This window comes from Salminus brasiliensis, chromosome 15 (assembly GCF_030463535.1).
Source record: "Salminus brasiliensis chromosome 15, fSalBra1.hap2, whole genome shotgun sequence".
Classification (NCBI taxonomy): domain Eukaryota; kingdom Metazoa; phylum Chordata; class Actinopteri; order Characiformes; family Bryconidae; genus Salminus; species Salminus brasiliensis.
Genome location: NC_132892.1, coordinates 32059716 through 32077626, shown reverse-complemented (window position 1 = coordinate 32077626; position 17911 = coordinate 32059716). Strand labels below are relative to the sequence as shown.

Sequence of the window (17911 nt, the reverse complement as noted above, 5' to 3'; positions counted from 1 at the left end):
TTGATTTGTCATCAATTGTTTTTCTCCTGCGGCCACGTTCAGGGCGGTTGGCTACAGTCCCATGGATCTTACATTTCTAAATAATACGTGCAACTGTAGTCACAGGAACATCAATCTGCTTGGAGATGGTCTTATAACCTTTACCTTTAACATGCTTGTTTATAATTGTCTCCTGAGACAACTCTTTCCTTTGCTTCCTTTGGTCCATGTTGAGTGTGGTACACACCATGTCACCAAACAGCACAGTGACTACCTGTAGCCCTATATATAGGCCCACTGACTGATTACAAGATTGTAGACACCTGTGATGCTAATTAGTGGACACACCTTGATTTATAATGTCCCTTTGGTCACATTATTTTCTGGGTACCATAATTTCTGTCCAGGTCTGTTTAATGAGTTTTCTGTTGAAGCATGGTTCAAAATCAATGTCGGATTGTCATTTGTTCATTTTCATATAATTTTTATTTATTATTACTTTTGTCAGGTTCTGTTATTTCTGTGACCATTGTGGGTTTTTCTTTCTTTAACCATGTCCATGTGTGTAGCTAATGTCAAATCAAATCAAACACTAATCAAGTCAAACACCTCACTGACTCTCTTTAAGACTAACTCCCCTAATCTAATACCTCCTTTCTCACGATTCTCTTCCAGTCTTAACAATCACACACCTCCCTGACTCATTTCGAGATTAACTCGGCTAGTTAAACACTTTCTCCTCGTTTCTCCTCCAGATTAACACTCCCTGTCCCCGACAGAATAGCAGAATTTAGGACTTTAAAAATGCTAAACATCTTATTGTTTATATTTTAATGCACACAAATATAATAAAATGCAGTTTTATTACAAAATACTTTCTGCTCAGAACCTTTCTGCTGTTCTTGTCTGTACCAGCAGTTACAAACTTCCTGATGTGTCAGAATGTCTCAGAGACATTAAATAAGACTTACAACAACACCATTTCATCTTTTTTATCTGTTCCTAACTCATAATCTCCAAATACGGCAAATCAGATCTGAGCTGAAGTCTGGGAGCTTCTGTTCAAATGTAAAGAAATGTAGTATGTTTAGTTTATCTTAAATAATGAAGTGTCTCTTACCTGGCTGAAGACAGTTCTCATACTTTATTGTCTATCTGTAAATGAAGCAGCTGTCAAGTTTCCAATTGCGACGCAGTCTGCAGCTTCCTGCATTCTGAAAAAAATACACATTTAGCATAGCTCTTGTGGTTTTTACTGTGTTAGTCCTGCTTTCCGCAATGACACACCACTAGCAGATACACATTTTTACATGTTTCAGGTTAACTTATATCTGTTATCCTTGTTTGTGACCTTGTTTACTTGATTTTTAGCATACCTGTTTATCTTTGAGCTGCCTTTAATGGCAATGTTTAATGGTCAGTAAGACAGTAAGAGAAAGAGTAGAATTAACAGACGGACAGACAGACACAGAGAGAAAGAGAGGAAAGGGCAGTGTCATGAAGAAAGAGGAAGTCTGGATAATGCAATCACCATACTTCCTTGTGTAAACCACCATTACTTACACACACCACACTGATAGACTCTTGCTGTTGTGATAAAATTTGGGGGTTGGTCATGTTACCATAGAGATACAAGATCACTTAAACATTGGACTCAGATTTCATCATCATGTTTGAGCACAGCTTTGTGTTTTGAATCTTATTTAGGAGCCCTGGAACATTAAACAGTGATTATCTTGTCCGAATAATAAGAGTTCAGTAGATGGAAGTGAGAAACCATGCACCTCAGAAACACACCAATTCCAAGAAAACAAAATCAGTCTTGACTCATTATACTTTTAACACCCACAAAATATACATAAACCCCACTCTCTAGAGAAGGCTCTAGTCAAAGCTAGATTAATAGTAAAACTTGATGGTGACTTCAGGAGAATATGGTGGTGATGAGACTGGAGAGCTGCTCATCACCCCCAGAGTCGTTATGAGGGGTGATGATAGTTATAGGAATACTACGGGAAGGTCAAACGTGGATTATCTCCGACTAGAGCTAACTCCTCAACAGAGGGGGATCTTTAAAAGCACTGCTCTACGCAAGACAGTCAAACCTGGGTGAGCAGGTATACATGATAGGCTAAAAGCTAACCCTGGACGCCCGCAAGCAGCTTCTTCAGCTAGCTAATGGCACACAGCACAGAGAGGACAGCAACACTATCTGGTAAGACTTAAGGTTTAATTGAGAGCTAAAACAACAGGGTGGTAAACAGACTTTTTTTTTACTCCCTAAAAGAAACCACAGACCTACTATTCATACACAAAACAACACCTTTAATACTCTTTCCTTGGCAGTCAGAACTCTCAGACTAGATAGAAGTGCATTGTCTTCTTTTCTACCTTCTTCCTCATTGACATTTTTAAATAATAATGAGTCAAACACACATTTTACTTTATAATCAACAATAGAAACAAATATTTAATAGTAACATCAAATAATTTAATGCTAGAACAAGCAAAGATCAAACACAAGTCAAATAATAATAAAAAATATTAAAATCAAATACAGAGCACATGCTGAAGCTGCAGACATACAGTTGTATGTAAAAGTGTACTGTTGATGTTCTAGGTGTGAACAACTGCATCATCTACTGACAACACACTTCTGCTTTTTGAATGTACAGAGCTTTTTTTTTACAAATTAAATAAAATATACAATGATTTGTGTACAACAATTATGGTTAATTTTACATATTAGGTTTTATTTTTATTTTCTAAAATGGAAAATTTAAGTATTAAAACATATTTTACCAATACATCATTTGAACAGATATGTCCAAACATTTGCATACAACTGTAGTACACAACAGTACCTAAAAATAACAATGTGAATCTGGCAGTTGATCAGCATTTCATGATGAATGGACCAATAGAAACGTTCCAAAATGACCTAGATTAAGATCTTTTCCCATCAACTTTTATTACAATGATCTCAAGTTTTCTCAGAAGTACAAGTAAAAGGTCCATAAATTGGTACAATTTATACAGGATTTATACATTGGTACATATATAGAAGTACATACTGTATAAAATAAGCTTTTTATCTTGGTAAGCACCTGAGATACCACAGCAATCACTTTGGCTACATTCTGCGGATTTATTCCTTAGATTACTTTGACATTGTCCATCTTTACTATATGGAAGCCTGTTTGCTCAGCAAGCTTTACATCACTTTCTCAGTGATGATTAAAAAATGGTTTTGGGTCCATTTCATCTGTGACGTTCATGTAAACCTCAGTGGTTAACTCTGTACTACCAAACACAAACTGGACAGTCAACTTTGAGACCAAAATAAACTGCTGAGCTATGTAAGCATAGGCAAAAATTTTGAACAAGGTGTTGGGTTTTACATTCTCCATGTATGAGGACAGTTACGTATGGTGTGCAGTTGAGAAGGGTCCTGATGGATCTTGCTGTCGGTAATTTATTTTAGGATTTACATCCAAAACTGTGGTTTGGTTTTGTTGATTTCTGGTATCTTTATGGTTGAAATCAGAACATCTGAAATGGTAAACTCAGGTCCAGAATGTTGTAGCTACCAAAAGGACTAATTTAGAAAATGGTCACAGAGAAAAAGGAGGAATGGATGACCTGTAAAATGTAAATGTTGTTTACTTGCAACTTAAGAATCTTCTCTTTCCAGTGGGGCTCCAAGAAACGTAGGACAGTTGTGTCCAGGGTCATGATGATGTTCTGTGATCATTCTTTATTTTATGCTGCTATAGATCACTGAGGAAAATTCAAGGGTGGAAGCAGCAGACCTGCAACAACACAGTAAAAATTGAGACACTTTCAGACAATTCATCCCATTCTAAACCCATAGGCATTAATATGGAGCTGGTTTCCATTTGTATGTTACAGTGTGTTGTGGGGTTTGGACTTTAAAAGTGCAGTTTATTAATAAATTATTTTTTTAATGACTTTACCTTTTTTGGGTATTATATTATGTGTGGGGTATTATTTTAAGTTAAAACAAGATTGGTGCGTGGTGAGACTCTGTGGCCATGGTGGGGCTCAAACTCCCAACCTTGGTGATGGAAGTCCAGTGTACTATAAAAATTGTGTAAAAGCAATACAGAAAGGCAGGGAATTGATTACCGCTGGGGATTCTGGGGCTTGGAGTTCTTTGTTCCAGCTCCATCTGCTTTCTTACTATGCTGGCCAGGCCCCCTGCTGGTGGTTAATGGTACATGCTGCCTACCTACAGTACCCCCCAACTAAGGGGCAGCACCCGGCAGCCCCAAACCAGCTGCACAATCACGCCTGAAGTCCCTAATCAGCGTTGAATCCAGGATCCAGCATGCCGGAACCCAGGAACACCCCCATTCAACCAGATACTAGGTACCACCCCAAATCATACACACATCCAGCAAACGCTGGACAGTGTACACTGGAGAGGGCTGGGCCTGAGGCGCAGGAGCCCCACATATGAACGGGCGCAGGCGGAACACATGGAAGGTGGGATGTACCTTCATACTTGCGGGGAGTTGCAGTCAGAAGAAGACTGGGTTCACTAGACAAATTATCTTGAAGGGCCCCGATGACCCATGCAGAAAGGTGGAGCACCATCCTCCTGCGGTCCCCAACCCACTTTTTGGCCCTTGAGGTTACCAGCAGGGTGGCCTGTGCTTTCTGCCAGGTATACAACATTGACAGACAATCTGTACAGCAGAGGGAACACCCACCTCCATCTCTTGTTCTGCGAACAAGTGAGGAGAGTACCTAAATTGGCACTCGAAGGGAGACATACCCAGGGACAAGTGCCAAAGCATGTTGGTTGCATACTCCGCTCAGGGCAGTTGATCCACCACAGAGGCTGGGTTCCTTGCGGTCAAGCAGCGCAGCAGATGGCCATGGTCTTGGTTGGTCTGTTTGGCCTGTCCATTTGATTCAGGATAGAAGCCTGAAGTAAGGATGACTGTGGCACTCATCAACCGGCAGGAAGCCCTCCAAAACCGGGCTCCAGTTGAAGGGCTTGCGCTATGCCCTCCTCAATGCTCAAGAAGAGGGGAGCAACTATTTGGGAGGCAGGGATGATCGATTCTGGCTCTGGATCAGATCCCTGGGGGTCCCATCGCTGGGATCAGGCATCTGGCTTGGTGCTTTTTGAACAATGAATGAAAGCGCCCAAAATACATTGCCCATTGGGCTTCTGAAGGTTCAGTCATTTGTCCTGCTGTATATAGGCCAGGTTTTTGAAGTCTGTCCAAACAGATGTTTGGCTCCCTCAAGCCAGTCCCTCCATTCATCCAGGGCCAACTTCACTGCTAGGAGCTCCTTGTCCCCAATGGGATAGTTGCATTCTGCCCAGGTAAGCCTGTGTGAGTAGAATGCACAAGGAAGGAGTTTTTTCGCTGGCCCCTGGCATTGGAAAAAGTACAGCACTTACGCCTACAGCAGAGGCGTCTACCTCTACAACAAACAGTTCATTGGGGTCCAGCAGCTGTTAAACCGGAGGTTAGGTCAATCTCACTTTGATCCCTTTAAAGGCCTTTTGCACCTCCATGGACCAAAAAAAAGGGGCCTGGGGTCTTTTGAGTCAGAGCAGTGAGGGGTGCAGTTACTGTAATGAAGTTATGCACAAAACGACGAAAAGAAGTTATCAAACCCCAGGAAGGACTAGACTTGCCTGAAAGAAGAAGGACGTGACCAGTCCCGAATCATGGCTGGGTCCATACGAAAGGTGTCTTTGGAGATTATGAACCCCTAGAACGTCTCTGTGTGGAACACAGACTTCTCCAACTTGGCAAAAAGACGATTCTCCAGGAGTAGTTGGAAGACTCGTAGGACTGCCTATATATTAAAATGTCATCAAGGTAGTAATATATGTATCCCGTAACATGTAATTGATAAGATGCTGGGGCATTCATAAGGCCAAAAGGCATGACGCGATACTCATAATGCCCTGTAGAGGGTGATGAAAGCAGTTTTCCACTCATCTCCCCGGCCATATGCTGACCAGGGTGTAGGCACTGCATAGGTCCAGTTTAATAAAGAATGATGCCTGCTGCAATGGCTCAAAAGCAGTTGGCATGAGAGGCAGTGGATAGTGGTCTTTCACAGTAATTGCATTTAGGCCTCAATAATCAATGCAGGGGCTGTGTCCGCCATCTTTCTTCCCAACAAAGAAGAAACCAGCCCCTGCCGGGTATGAGGACAGACGTATGAAACCAGACCCCCATGTCTCCGTAATGTAGGAATCCATGGCAGCTCGTTCCGAAAGTACAAACAGGCGCCCCCTTGGGGGGGTAGTTCCCGGTAGGAGAACTATGGCTTGGTGTCTGTGCAGGGGCAAGTTTTGTAATTCCTCCTTCAGTCCTCCATGGCCCACAGAGAGTCTCAGTGTCCATCACTCCCTCTAGTGAAATAGTGGGGGGCAGTTCAGTAACTCTAACCTGCAGCAGTGATGGAAACCCACCTGTGCAGAAATACACCTGGTTTAAGAAGGTGGATAAAGGAGGTCTGCAGAAATGGACCAATCAGATCTACAGCATCACAAACATCAGCTCTGCAGTCCTTGCAAGTCCTCTTCCAGAACAGAGCATTAAGATCCCAGTACACATCAGAAACCCTTTCCAGATTAGGAATTACTGACTCTGGCTTAGGGGTTCTCTGAGGGGGTGCTTCCTTGTGTCCCAGACAGGCCTCCTGACAATGTGGCCCCCAAGCATAGATTGAGCGGGTTGCCCAATCTATTCAAGGGTTGTGGCGTTCCAATCAGGGGTAGTCCAGCACCAACTGCACCTGACGTGCCTGAGTCAGTGTGTGCCCCAATCTGCAGTGTTATTGGTTGGGTGCGATGGCTCACGGGGCCAGAGACCGAGACTAGGAGCCAGTGAGCTGTCCACAAAATTGCCTGCAGCCTTGGAATCCACAAAGGCTGTCAGCGATTTACATTGGGAGGTGCAAGCGAGACTAACCGGGAGGTGTAGCCCTGAGATGGGGGATACCACATGGTCTAAGGCCAAGTCCCCCACTTGGGTTAGACCCTCCCGTTTCCCGACTTACAAAGAACTGTCTTAGACCTGTCCCCTGAGATGGGTCAGGGTGGTAGATGGTCAGGTAATCGGGCACCTCCCAGTTACAAGGGCTCAGGGTCCTCTCGTGGGGGGATTCCCAAGTGGGATTGAATGGGTGCTGGTGCCCAAAACCTAAAGAATGATAATGGCCATGGGCCAGCATCTCTGCCCTCCAACAGCTGGTGAAACATCTCATGCAAAGCCTTAGCAAAGTGAAGAAGTCAGGGGAGTTCTGCTACCACAGGAGCCTATTCTGTTCTTTTCTGTTCAAAACATAAACTCTCTTCCTTTTTAACTCTTGTTTTTCTGACTGTTTGCAACTTAGACCCACTGTTCACCCCTCTACAAAGGTGCTATTGGGAAGAGTGCTTGGCTGGGTGTATATATACCATGCCACACAGGTGGGTCTGGTCAGCGTTTATTACTTCTGGGGATTCTGGGGCTTGGAGTTCTTTGATCCAGCTCCATCAGCTTTCCTACTGTGTTGACCAGGCCCCCTGCTGGTGGCTGATGGTACATGCTTACATTTCAGCTCTAACAACAGCAGGTCTGAGTCAGCAGAGTGTTGGAGATTTTTCAGTACTCAGACATTAATACATAAACATTTACTTATTTATCAAGACTAATACATAGCCTTAATACCTCAAATCAAATTAGTTTTATTTCTATTGGCTTTTTACAACAAAGCAGAGCAGAGCAGCTGTTCAGAGATCCGGGTCCAAGCCTCTTTTGAGCAGCTAGTGGCAACAGTGGCAAGGAAAAACACCTTCAGGTCAAGAGGAAGAAATGTTGAGAGGAGCCAAGACTCAAAAGGGGAACCCATCCTCCTCAGGTCGACACCGGATGATAATAATAAAAAGCAAAACAGGAATAAAACAATCCATGCACATAAACAGTCCGAACCATAATCATGCATAATTTAGTAATAGCCTGTATCACGAAATCATCTCTTTTTTGTTCAACACAAATAAAATAAAACATTATTTTCAAAACATTATTATTAAATATTACTTTGGTTTAACCAACGTTTATGTTTATATCCTGTCTCAGTCACTGGACTAAGTAGGTCTAATAAGGTCGCCTTCTCTCACCTGCCAGCAGCACCAGTGCGGGTAAATCTGACACTGGCATACTGGACCTCCTCATCAGTTCCAGAGGAATAAGCTTTCACTCCAGATCTCCCAGCATTCCTTTGGTGTTTGAGTCTAAGAGGTACAACAATGGCATAAAGACCATCATCCTGATTGGACGGATCTGGATCAGGTGTTGAATCACTGGCTGCAGATGTCACAGTGTTCTGTGGAGAGAAGGATGATGTGTTACACATGCAGATCAGATGATCATCTGAGAGTAAGACTGAGTTCAGGTATAATAACAGGTGCTGTGATGAAGCTGAAGAGCTGAACCTGTACATGTTCTCAGCTGCTGTTCATTAAAGTGGACCTATGTTCTAACCATCACCTTTATACCCTAGAATAAAACTGTGGAACTGGGCTGGGTTTTAATGGACTTACCTGTCTTAGATTTGCATCATCAGCTGAATCACCTCTTCTCTTTCTCCTGAAAAAGAAATAATAATAATAATAATAATAATCATTAAAATAATTTTAAGGCACTTGTTTCAGCTTGTTGATCGTCTAATCTTCATACTCTTACCTTACACACACAAAAACACCAATGACCAACAAACAGCCAGCAGACACTCCAACACCTGCATACAGACCAATACTCTTGACCCCTGTGTGCAGATAACAGACAAACTCAGTTAGAAATTATGCTAATTTTTATCAATATTAATGAGAGATATTCAACTTAATGTATCTTTTCCCACCATTAACACCTTCTAGAGTGACCAGCACTGCAGCTGCTGTCTGAGAGCCGTATGTATTCTGAGCTACACAGTAGTAGGATCCACTCTGTACAGCACTGTAACTGTGTCCAGATCCTACAGGTGAGCCTCCACCTTTTTTAAACCAGGTGTAGTTCTGCACAGGTGGATTTGCATCACTGCTGCAGGTCAGAGTCACTGAGCTGCCCTCCACTATTTCACCAGAGGGACTGATGGACACTGAGACTCTCTTTGGAGGATCTAGAAAATAGAAAATATGAGAATATATGAGAGGACTGTGAGAGTTCCAGTGATCTTAATGAAAGTCAGTAAGTTCCTCATTAGTGGATATTAATGAATTACCCACACAGAACATTCAGAGTTACAGTGTCAGAGGATTTCTCTCCATGTTCATTACTACATCTACACTTGTATCCTCCACTGTTTACAGAGCTGATCTTCATTGTGAAGGTCTTTCCTGTTGCTACTAATGATGTTCCTTTAAACCAGATGAATTTCTGAACAGGTGGGTTTCCATCACTGCTGCAGGTCAGAGTCAATGAACTGCCCTCCACTATTTCACCAGAGGGACTGATGGACACTGAGACACTCTTTGGAGCGTCTATGAAATATAATGATCGTAGAGCTTCTTTAAATACAGAGATGACGTCTCAGCTTATGTCAGTTTCATCATTTCAACTCTAAATGAAGCAGAACAAAAACTTACATAGAACAGTTAATGACTTGTACTCTGATGATCGAGACCCTTGTGTGTTGGTTGCTAAGCACTGATATTCTCCACTATCTGCAGAGCTGGTGTTTGTGATGCTGTAGATCTGATTGGTCCATTTCTGCAGACCTCCTTTATCCACCTTCTTAAACCAGGTGTATTTCTGCACAGGTGGGTTTCCATCACTGCTGCAGGTCAGAGTTACTGAACTGCCCTCCACTATTTTACTAGAGGGAGTGATGGACACTGAGACTATCTGTGGGCCATCTAGAGGTAGAATGAGACATTACACTTAAAGAGGTACGTTTCTGTCTGAATCAGTGAAGTAATAAAATAACTTATATTGTATTTTTATGTCCATAATCAACTTCAGCATTTGACACACACTGCTGATGCAGATTTAGGTTTTCCTTCATCCAGATGTTTATCTTTTATTTCATTGAGGAGGAATAGATTGGTATTGAGTCTATATTTACTGCACCACCTGTTGATTTCTTACTGTAGAAAGAGATCACTGATGATTCTGAAACTGCATCAGCTTTGGGTTCAATTAGAGCACAATCAGTTCAGCATGAACCCTCAGCTCTGTTTGTTTTCTGAGACTGAATGAATTAATCTGTACTTACATCTGACATTAAGAGTGACCTCAGGAGAGTGAAGCTTCAGATCCTCTACAGCACAGTGATACCTGCCTGCATCCTCCCTGCTGACCGACTGCAGGTGGAGTTGGTCAGTTCTGGAGGGTAAAGGAGCTCCATTTCTGTACCAGGTGAATGTTGGTCTGACAGTCAGAGTGAGGCTTGGTTTACATGTGAGAGTGACTTTACCTCCCTCTATCACTCTCTCAGGAACCTCCACCTGGAGATCTGGAAGACAAAGAAGAGCAATCCTGAAAATTAGGATGAGGGTGATCTATGATCTCAGTGCTGGATAGTAATCCTAGATCAGCACTTTTACTCTGATATAGAGACACATTTTTATCAATGAATAAATAATTCTGTACTTACACAAGACATTAAGAGTGACCTCAGGAGAGTGAAGCTCCTGACCCTCTACAGCACAGTGATACCTGCCTGCATCCTCCCTGCTGACCGACTGCAGGTGGAGTTGGTCAGTTCTGGAGGATAAAGAAGCTCCATTTCTGTACCAGGTGAATGTTGGTCTGTCAGTCAGACTGCAGGTGGTTTTACATGTGAGAGTGACTTTACCTCCCTCTATCACTCTCTCAGGAACCTCCACCTGGAGATCTGCCAACAAGAGAAACCCACTTCTACTGCATCATCCTCACATTAGCTGAATGAATGGGTCAGAACTCACTGCTGTCTTAAAAAAGAAATCAACCTTAAAGAAGAATTTAAAGTAAACCTAAACCTAAACTCTGATCACTCAATTAAAATGCTGACCTAGGATCAGATCCAGTCCTGTTTATGAAGATCTCACTCACAGAAACCGATCCTAGATCAGCTCTCTTACTCTGAAAAGCTTTGTGAAATGCTGGTTCTCCAGTTCTAAGCAGTGTTCTTCAGGTGTGGTTTGAAGGACTGATGTGATTCTATTACAGAACTGCTGGAGGAATCCTGTTCACCAGTGAATGAAGTACAGTGTCTTATTTCTGCTGATGGAGCTTACCTGTGACTGAAAGATCTACTCCATCTGCACCCTGCCACTTTCCTCCTTTATCTGTTAGAAATCTAAAGTAGTATTTCCTCTGGTCCTTTTCTGTCACATCTCTCAGTCTGAGGGTGCAGTAACTGATATTATCTCCGAGGTAGTGAACCCTGTCTGTGTATTTCGGATCATCCGACAGATCATTTGGATGCCATGAGTTAGTCCAGAAAGCCTTTTGGACTAAGTGACCTTTTGGATATGTGTAAGTGCAACTCATGTCCACTGTTGACCCCTTTAGAGCACAGATAGATTTAGGGTTGTAATTCACACCCCACCTATTCTGAGCAACGACTCCTGCAACACAGAATCCAGAAGTGTGCAAACCGTGCACAAAACAATTACCCTGCACATACAGCACTGGTCAGAGTATCATATTTAAAATAGACTCTTTTAACTTGTTGTGTAAAATCTCTGACTGACCTGACATGAAGATCAGAAACAGTAGAGGGACAGTAAGAAGCATTCTGGGAGAAGATCACTTTAACCTGTACAGTCAGATTATTTACAGTAAATAATAAAATAATCGAGTCACTTATATTCTAGTGGAAAAGGAGCTTTGAGCTCATACATACTAAGTGAACCTCTATGTCAATGATTTCTCCAGGAGCTAATTGGCAAAGTGGTTTCAATGAAGGTGTTGAGATTGGAAGTGTGGGTTACACAGATGCTTTGGCCATTAAATAATGGCACATAAAGCCTGATCTGATAAAGTCTGATAGCTCTCAAGATTTAGTCAATCAATCAATCAATCATTCAGCCTATATATACAGTGAGTCCAAGAAGTATTTGATCCCTTGCTGATTTTCTTTGTTTGCCCACTAATAAAGACACTATCCTTCTGCACTTTTAATGGTAGATATATTCTAACATGGAGAGACAGAATATCAAGACAAAAATCCAGAATATAATTTTAAAGAATATATTTTAATTAATTTGTATTTCAATGAGGAAAATAAGTATTTGATCCCTCTTGCCAAACACACTCAATACTTAGTGGCAAAGCCTTTGTTTGCAAGCACAGCGGTGAGACGTTTGTTGTAGTTAACCACAAGTTTAGCACACACACCAGGGGGAATTTTGGCCCACTCTTCTTTGCAGATCCTCTCTAAATCATGAAGGTTGGTGGGCTGTCGCTTGGCAACTCTGACCTTCAGCTCCCTCCATAGATTTTCGATCGGATTGAGGTCTGGCGACTGGCTGGGCCACTCCATGACCTTAATGTGATTTTTCTTGAGCCAATCCTTTGTTGCCTTTGCTGTATGTTTAGGGTCGTTATCATGTTGGAAGACCCAACCACGGCCCATTTTCAGATCCCTGGCAGAGGGGAGGAGGTTGTCCCTCAGGATTGTGCGGTACATGGCTCCATCCATCTTCCCAGTGATGCGGTGAAGTAGCCCTGTACCCTTGGCAGAGAAACACCCCCAAAACATTATGCTTCCACCTCCATGCTTGATGGTGGGCACAGTGTTCTTGGGGTCATAGGCAGCATTTTTCTTCCTCCACACATGGCGGGTGGAGTTGAGGCCAAAAAGTTCAATTTTGGTCTCGTCTGACCACAAAACCTTCTCCCAATAACTTGGTTCATCTTTCAAATGATCATTGGCATACTTGAGGCGCGCCTCCACATGTGCTCTCTTCAGCAGGGGTACCTTTCGGGCACTGCAGGATGTGAATCCATTGTTGCGCAAAGTGTTGCCAATTGTTTCCTTGCAAACTGTGGTCCCAGCTGCCTTCAGGTCATTTGCTAACTCCTGCCGAGTGGTTGCAGGACGATTTCTGACTGTTCTCAGCATCATTGCCACCCCACGAGGCGAAATCTTCTTTGGAGCACCGGGCCGAGGTCTGTTGATTGTCATGTTATACTCTTTAAACTTTCTGATAATTGCACCAATAGTTGTTACTTTCACATCCAACACCTTACTAATCTTTTTGTAGCCCATTCCAGCTTTGTGAAGGTCAACAATTCTGACTCTGAGGTCCTGTGACAGCTCTTTGGTTTTACCCATGTTGGAGACTTGAAATCTGTGTGATCTGTCTGATTCTGTGGACAGGTGTTTTTCACACAAGTGATTAGTGAGAACAGGTGGCTTCAGGTCAGGTAACAAGTTGATTGGGAGTGTCTAACTGGTCTGTAAAAGCCAGAACTGCTAATGAATACTAAGGGATCAAATACTTATTTCACTCCATGAAATACAAATCAATTAATATATATTCCTTAGATTTATTTTCTGGATTTTCTTTTTAATATTCTGTCTCTCCATGTAAGAATACATCTACCATTAAAAGTATAGAATGATCATGTCTTTATTAGTGGGCCAACGAAGAAAATCAGCAAGGGATCAAATACTTCTTGGACTCACTGTATATATATATATATATATATATATATATATATATATATATATATATATATATATATAATTGTAATGTTAGTATAAAAGTCCAGGAGGTACTTGTGTAGCAGTGTTGTAATGTACGGTGGCACTGGCTTATGGCCAGTAAGCACTTCTTTAAACATAAAAATAACACCAGCCAAGCTTTCCATACAGTAAACAGTGATGTGTGCTGTAGGGGATGGGGGGCCACAGTCCTCTTCACACCCCTACAGTGGCCGCTACAGCAACCCTTACTCTGAGAACTGATTATGGAGGGGGACCACAGCCAGCCACCTTCATCACACTCTGACCCCTCCCTAAGGGCATAGGTTTCATTTTGACATGGTGGGGACATAAATGCGGTCCACAGGGGTCCCCTGGAAGCTGAGGCTTTTTGAATTTCTGATCGACATCTGACCACAATTTGAGTCTGACAAAAGTAATAATAAATAAAAATTCTATGAAAATTAATAAATGAAAATCCGACATTGATTTTGAACCAGGCTTCAACAGAATTATTTAACAAAAGTAATCTCATTTAACAGGCCTGGACAGAAATGATGATACCCCTGAAAATAATGTGACCAAAAGGACATGTTAAATCAAGATGTGTCTACTAATTAGCATCACAGGTGTCTACAATCTTGTAATCAGTCAGTGGGCCTATATACAGGGCTACAGGTAGTCACTGTGCTGTTTGGTGACATGGTGTGTGAATACCATGCTGTTACTGTCTCTTCTCCCACTAGACTTCACATCATTGTTCTCTATCGTCCTCCTGGTCCTTTGGGCAGTTTCGTGGATGAACTGGATGTTCTCTTGAGTGGACTCCCTGTTGACGCCCCACTTATTCTACTTGGCGACTTCAACCTTCCATCAGAGAAACTCCTTCTTCATGCCTTCTCCCAATCCTTTCCTCTTTTGATCTCGCATTCAACCAGTCTGCACCAACACACAGAGCAGGGAACACTCTGTCCCTGCTCTGGATGTGGCTGTGACTCCTTTGGACTTCTCTGATCACCACTTTCTCTCCTTCTCACTCTCCCTCTCTACTCCTTCAACCACCACTTCTGCAAGCTCTTCCGCTCTTCACCGCAATCTTCGCTCTGTTTCCCCCTCAGCTCTTGCCTCAACTGTCCTGACCACTCTTCCTCATCTTGAATCTTTCTCCTCTCTCCCACTTGAAACTGCTACAGACACACTCCTCTCATCTATCTCCACCTCTGTCGACCTTCTCTGCCCTTTCTCCTCTAGGTCAGCAAATTCTTCTCCACCTTCCCCGTGGCTGTCGGATGTTCTCCGCAACAACTGTAGAGAGCTAAGACTGGCTGAAAGGAAGTAGCGGAAGTCACAACACGACTCCGACCTCCACTCCTATCAGTCTGTTCCCTCCAGGTTTAGAACGGAAGTTGCTGCCGCTAAAACATCTTACTACAGGGGGAAATTTGAATCATCCGCATCTGACCCACACAAACTCTTCACCATCTTCTCCTCTCTCCTCAACCCTCCTACTCCCCCACCTCCCACTACCCTGTATGCAGAAGATTTTGTCTCCTTCTTTGAAGAAAAGGTTGACAAGATCCGCCAATCTTTCCCACCTGCCTCTAACCCCCTCTCTAGGCACTGCCCTCCTCCTCCCTCTTCTCTGACCTGCTTCTCTCCTCTTTCCACAGATGACCTCCTACATCTTCTCTCCTCCACTAATCCTACCACCTGTCCACTAGACCCTGTTCCATCTCCTCTGTTCCAAACAATCGCTCCAAACCTCCTTCCTATCATCTCCTCTATCATAAACAGCTCTTTGTTGTCAGGTCAGGTACCATCTGCCTTCAAGTCTGCCAGAGTTGTGCCTATCCTAAAGAAACCAACTCTGGACAGCTTGGACATCGGCAACTACAGACCTATCTCTCTTCTCTCTTTCCTCTCAAAGATTCTCGAACGTTCTGTCTACAACCAACTGTCTCTCTTTCTCACTCAGAACAATCTACAGAACCCTAACCAGTCTGGCTTCAAAGCTGCACACTCTACTGAAACTGCTCTCATTGCAGTCACAGAAAAGCTCAATGCAGCTAAAGCTGCCAGACTGTCCTCGGTTCTGATCCTTCTCGACCTCTCCACAGCCTTTGACACAGTGGACCACAAGATCCTCCTGTCTATCCTTGCTGGCCTTGGAATTACCGGCTCTGCATGGCAATGGTTTGCATCATACCTGCAGGGACACTCATACCAGGTAACATGGCAGGGCGACACGTCCGCTCCTTGTAGTCTCTCCACTGGTGTTCCACAAGGCTCGGTTCTTGGTCCTCTTTCCTCACTTTACACTAGCTTTCTTGGTAAAGTGATATACTCCCATGGATTCTCTTACCACTGTTACGCCGATGACACTCAACTCATGCTCTCTTTCCCACCGTCTGACACACAGGTTTCTGCCCACATCTCAGCATGCCTCGCCGACGTCTCTTCCTGGATGGCGGCTCACCACCTCAAACTCAACCCCAGCAAGATGGAGCTGCTGTACATCCCGGTCCTGCAGATTTCTTCTGTACAACATCCAGAGAATTCGACCCTTCCTCTCTAGTGAGGCCACCCAGGTGCTTGTTCAGTCTCTCGTCACTTCTAGACTTGACTACTGCAACTCTCTTCTGGCTGGTCTCCCTCTGCGCACCATCAGGCCCCTGCAACTCATCCAGAATGCAGCGGCACGGGTCGTCTTCAACGTCCCTAACTTCAGCCATGTCACTCCACTGCTGCGTTCTCTCCCCCGGCTTCCTGTAGCTGCCCGCATCAGATTCAAAACCCTGACGTTGGCCTACAAAGCCAAGACTGGAACAGCCCCTCCGTACTTGATGGCAATGGTCAAAAGCCGGTCTGCACCAAGAGCCCTTCAAGCTTCAAGTACGGCTCGGCTCGACCCGCCATCCCTCAAAATCCACGGAAGACAAGCGTCCAGGCTTCTTTCTGTCCTGGCACCAAAGTGGTGGAACGAGCTTCCCCTGGGTGTCCGAATCGCCGAGTCACTTGCTGTCTTCAAACGCAAACTGAAGACCCACCTACTCCGAGAGTACTTGGGCAAATAGAGTACTATGGTCGCCTTATTGTATTGTGTTTAGTAATGTCTAAGCTTAGAGGTATCTTTGAATTACTAGTCTATTCTAACTAGCTAAGGCTTTTTGCATTTTGTAAGATGCTCTGGATAAGAGCGTCTGCTAAATACTGTAAATGTAAATGTAATGTAAATGTAAATGTGTGTACCACACTCAACATGGACCAGAGGAAGTGAAGGAAAGAGTTGTCTCAGGAGATTAGAAAGAAAATCATAGACAAGCATGTTAAAGGTAAAGGTTACAAGACCACCTCCAAGCAGCTTGATGTTCCATGGATAAGATCCATGGGACTGTAGCCAACCTCCCTGGACATGGCCGCAGGAGGAAAATTGATGACAAAACAAAGAGACGGATAATACGAATGGTAACAAAAGAGCCCATAAAAGCTTCTAAAGAGATTAAAGGTGAACTTCAAGCTAAAGGAACATCAGTGTCAGATTGTTGTTTGAGCCAAAGTGGACTTCATGGGAGATGACCAAGGAGGACACCATTGTTTAAAAACAAATGATAAAAAAGCCAGACTGGAATTTGCCAAACTACATGTTGAGAATGTCCTATGGACAGATGAGACAGAAATTGAACTTTTTGCCAAGGCACATCAGCTCTATGTTCACAGATGGAAAAATGAAGTATATCAAGAAAAGAACACTGTCCCTACTGTGAAACATGGAGGAGGCTCTGTTATGTTCTGGGGCTGCTTTGCTGCATTTGGCACAGGATGTCTTCAATCTGTGCAGGTACAATGAAATCTCAATACTATCAAGGGATTCTAGAGAGAAATGTGCTGCCCAGTGTCAGAAAGCTTGGTCTCAGTTGCAGGTCATGGGTCTTGCAACAGGATAATGACCCAAAATGCACAGCTAAAAACACTCAAGAATGGCTAAGAGGAAAACATTGGACTATTCTGAAGTGGCCTTCTATGAGCCCTGACCTAAATCCTATTGAGCATCTTTGGAAGGAGCTGAAACATGCTGTTTGTAAAAGGCACCCTTCAAGCAGTTTGCTCATGAGGAGTGGGCCAAAATACCTGCAGAGGTGCAGAAGTCTCACTGACAGTTACAGGAATGATTTAATTGCGTTGATCGCCTCAAAAGGTAGTACAACAAAATATAAAGTTAAGGGTAACATCATTTCTGCCCAGGCCTGTTTCATGAGTT

General features: G+C 43.3%; 1 protein-coding gene across 1 annotated transcript in view; it reads right to left on the bottom strand.

The window, feature by feature from the left end:
* The window catches only part of LOC140535544 (sialoadhesin-like), a 73015-nt gene that overhangs the window by 7227 nt on the left and 47877 nt on the right, over nt 1-17911 (bottom strand). The window contains 5 exon segments of the mRNA XM_072656944.1: nt 7039-7044; nt 8890-9138; nt 9245-9499; nt 9605-9874; nt 10615-10633. Coding sequence (XP_072513045.1) covers nt 7039-7044; nt 8890-9138; nt 9245-9499; nt 9605-9874; nt 10615-10633 — 799 coding nt within the window.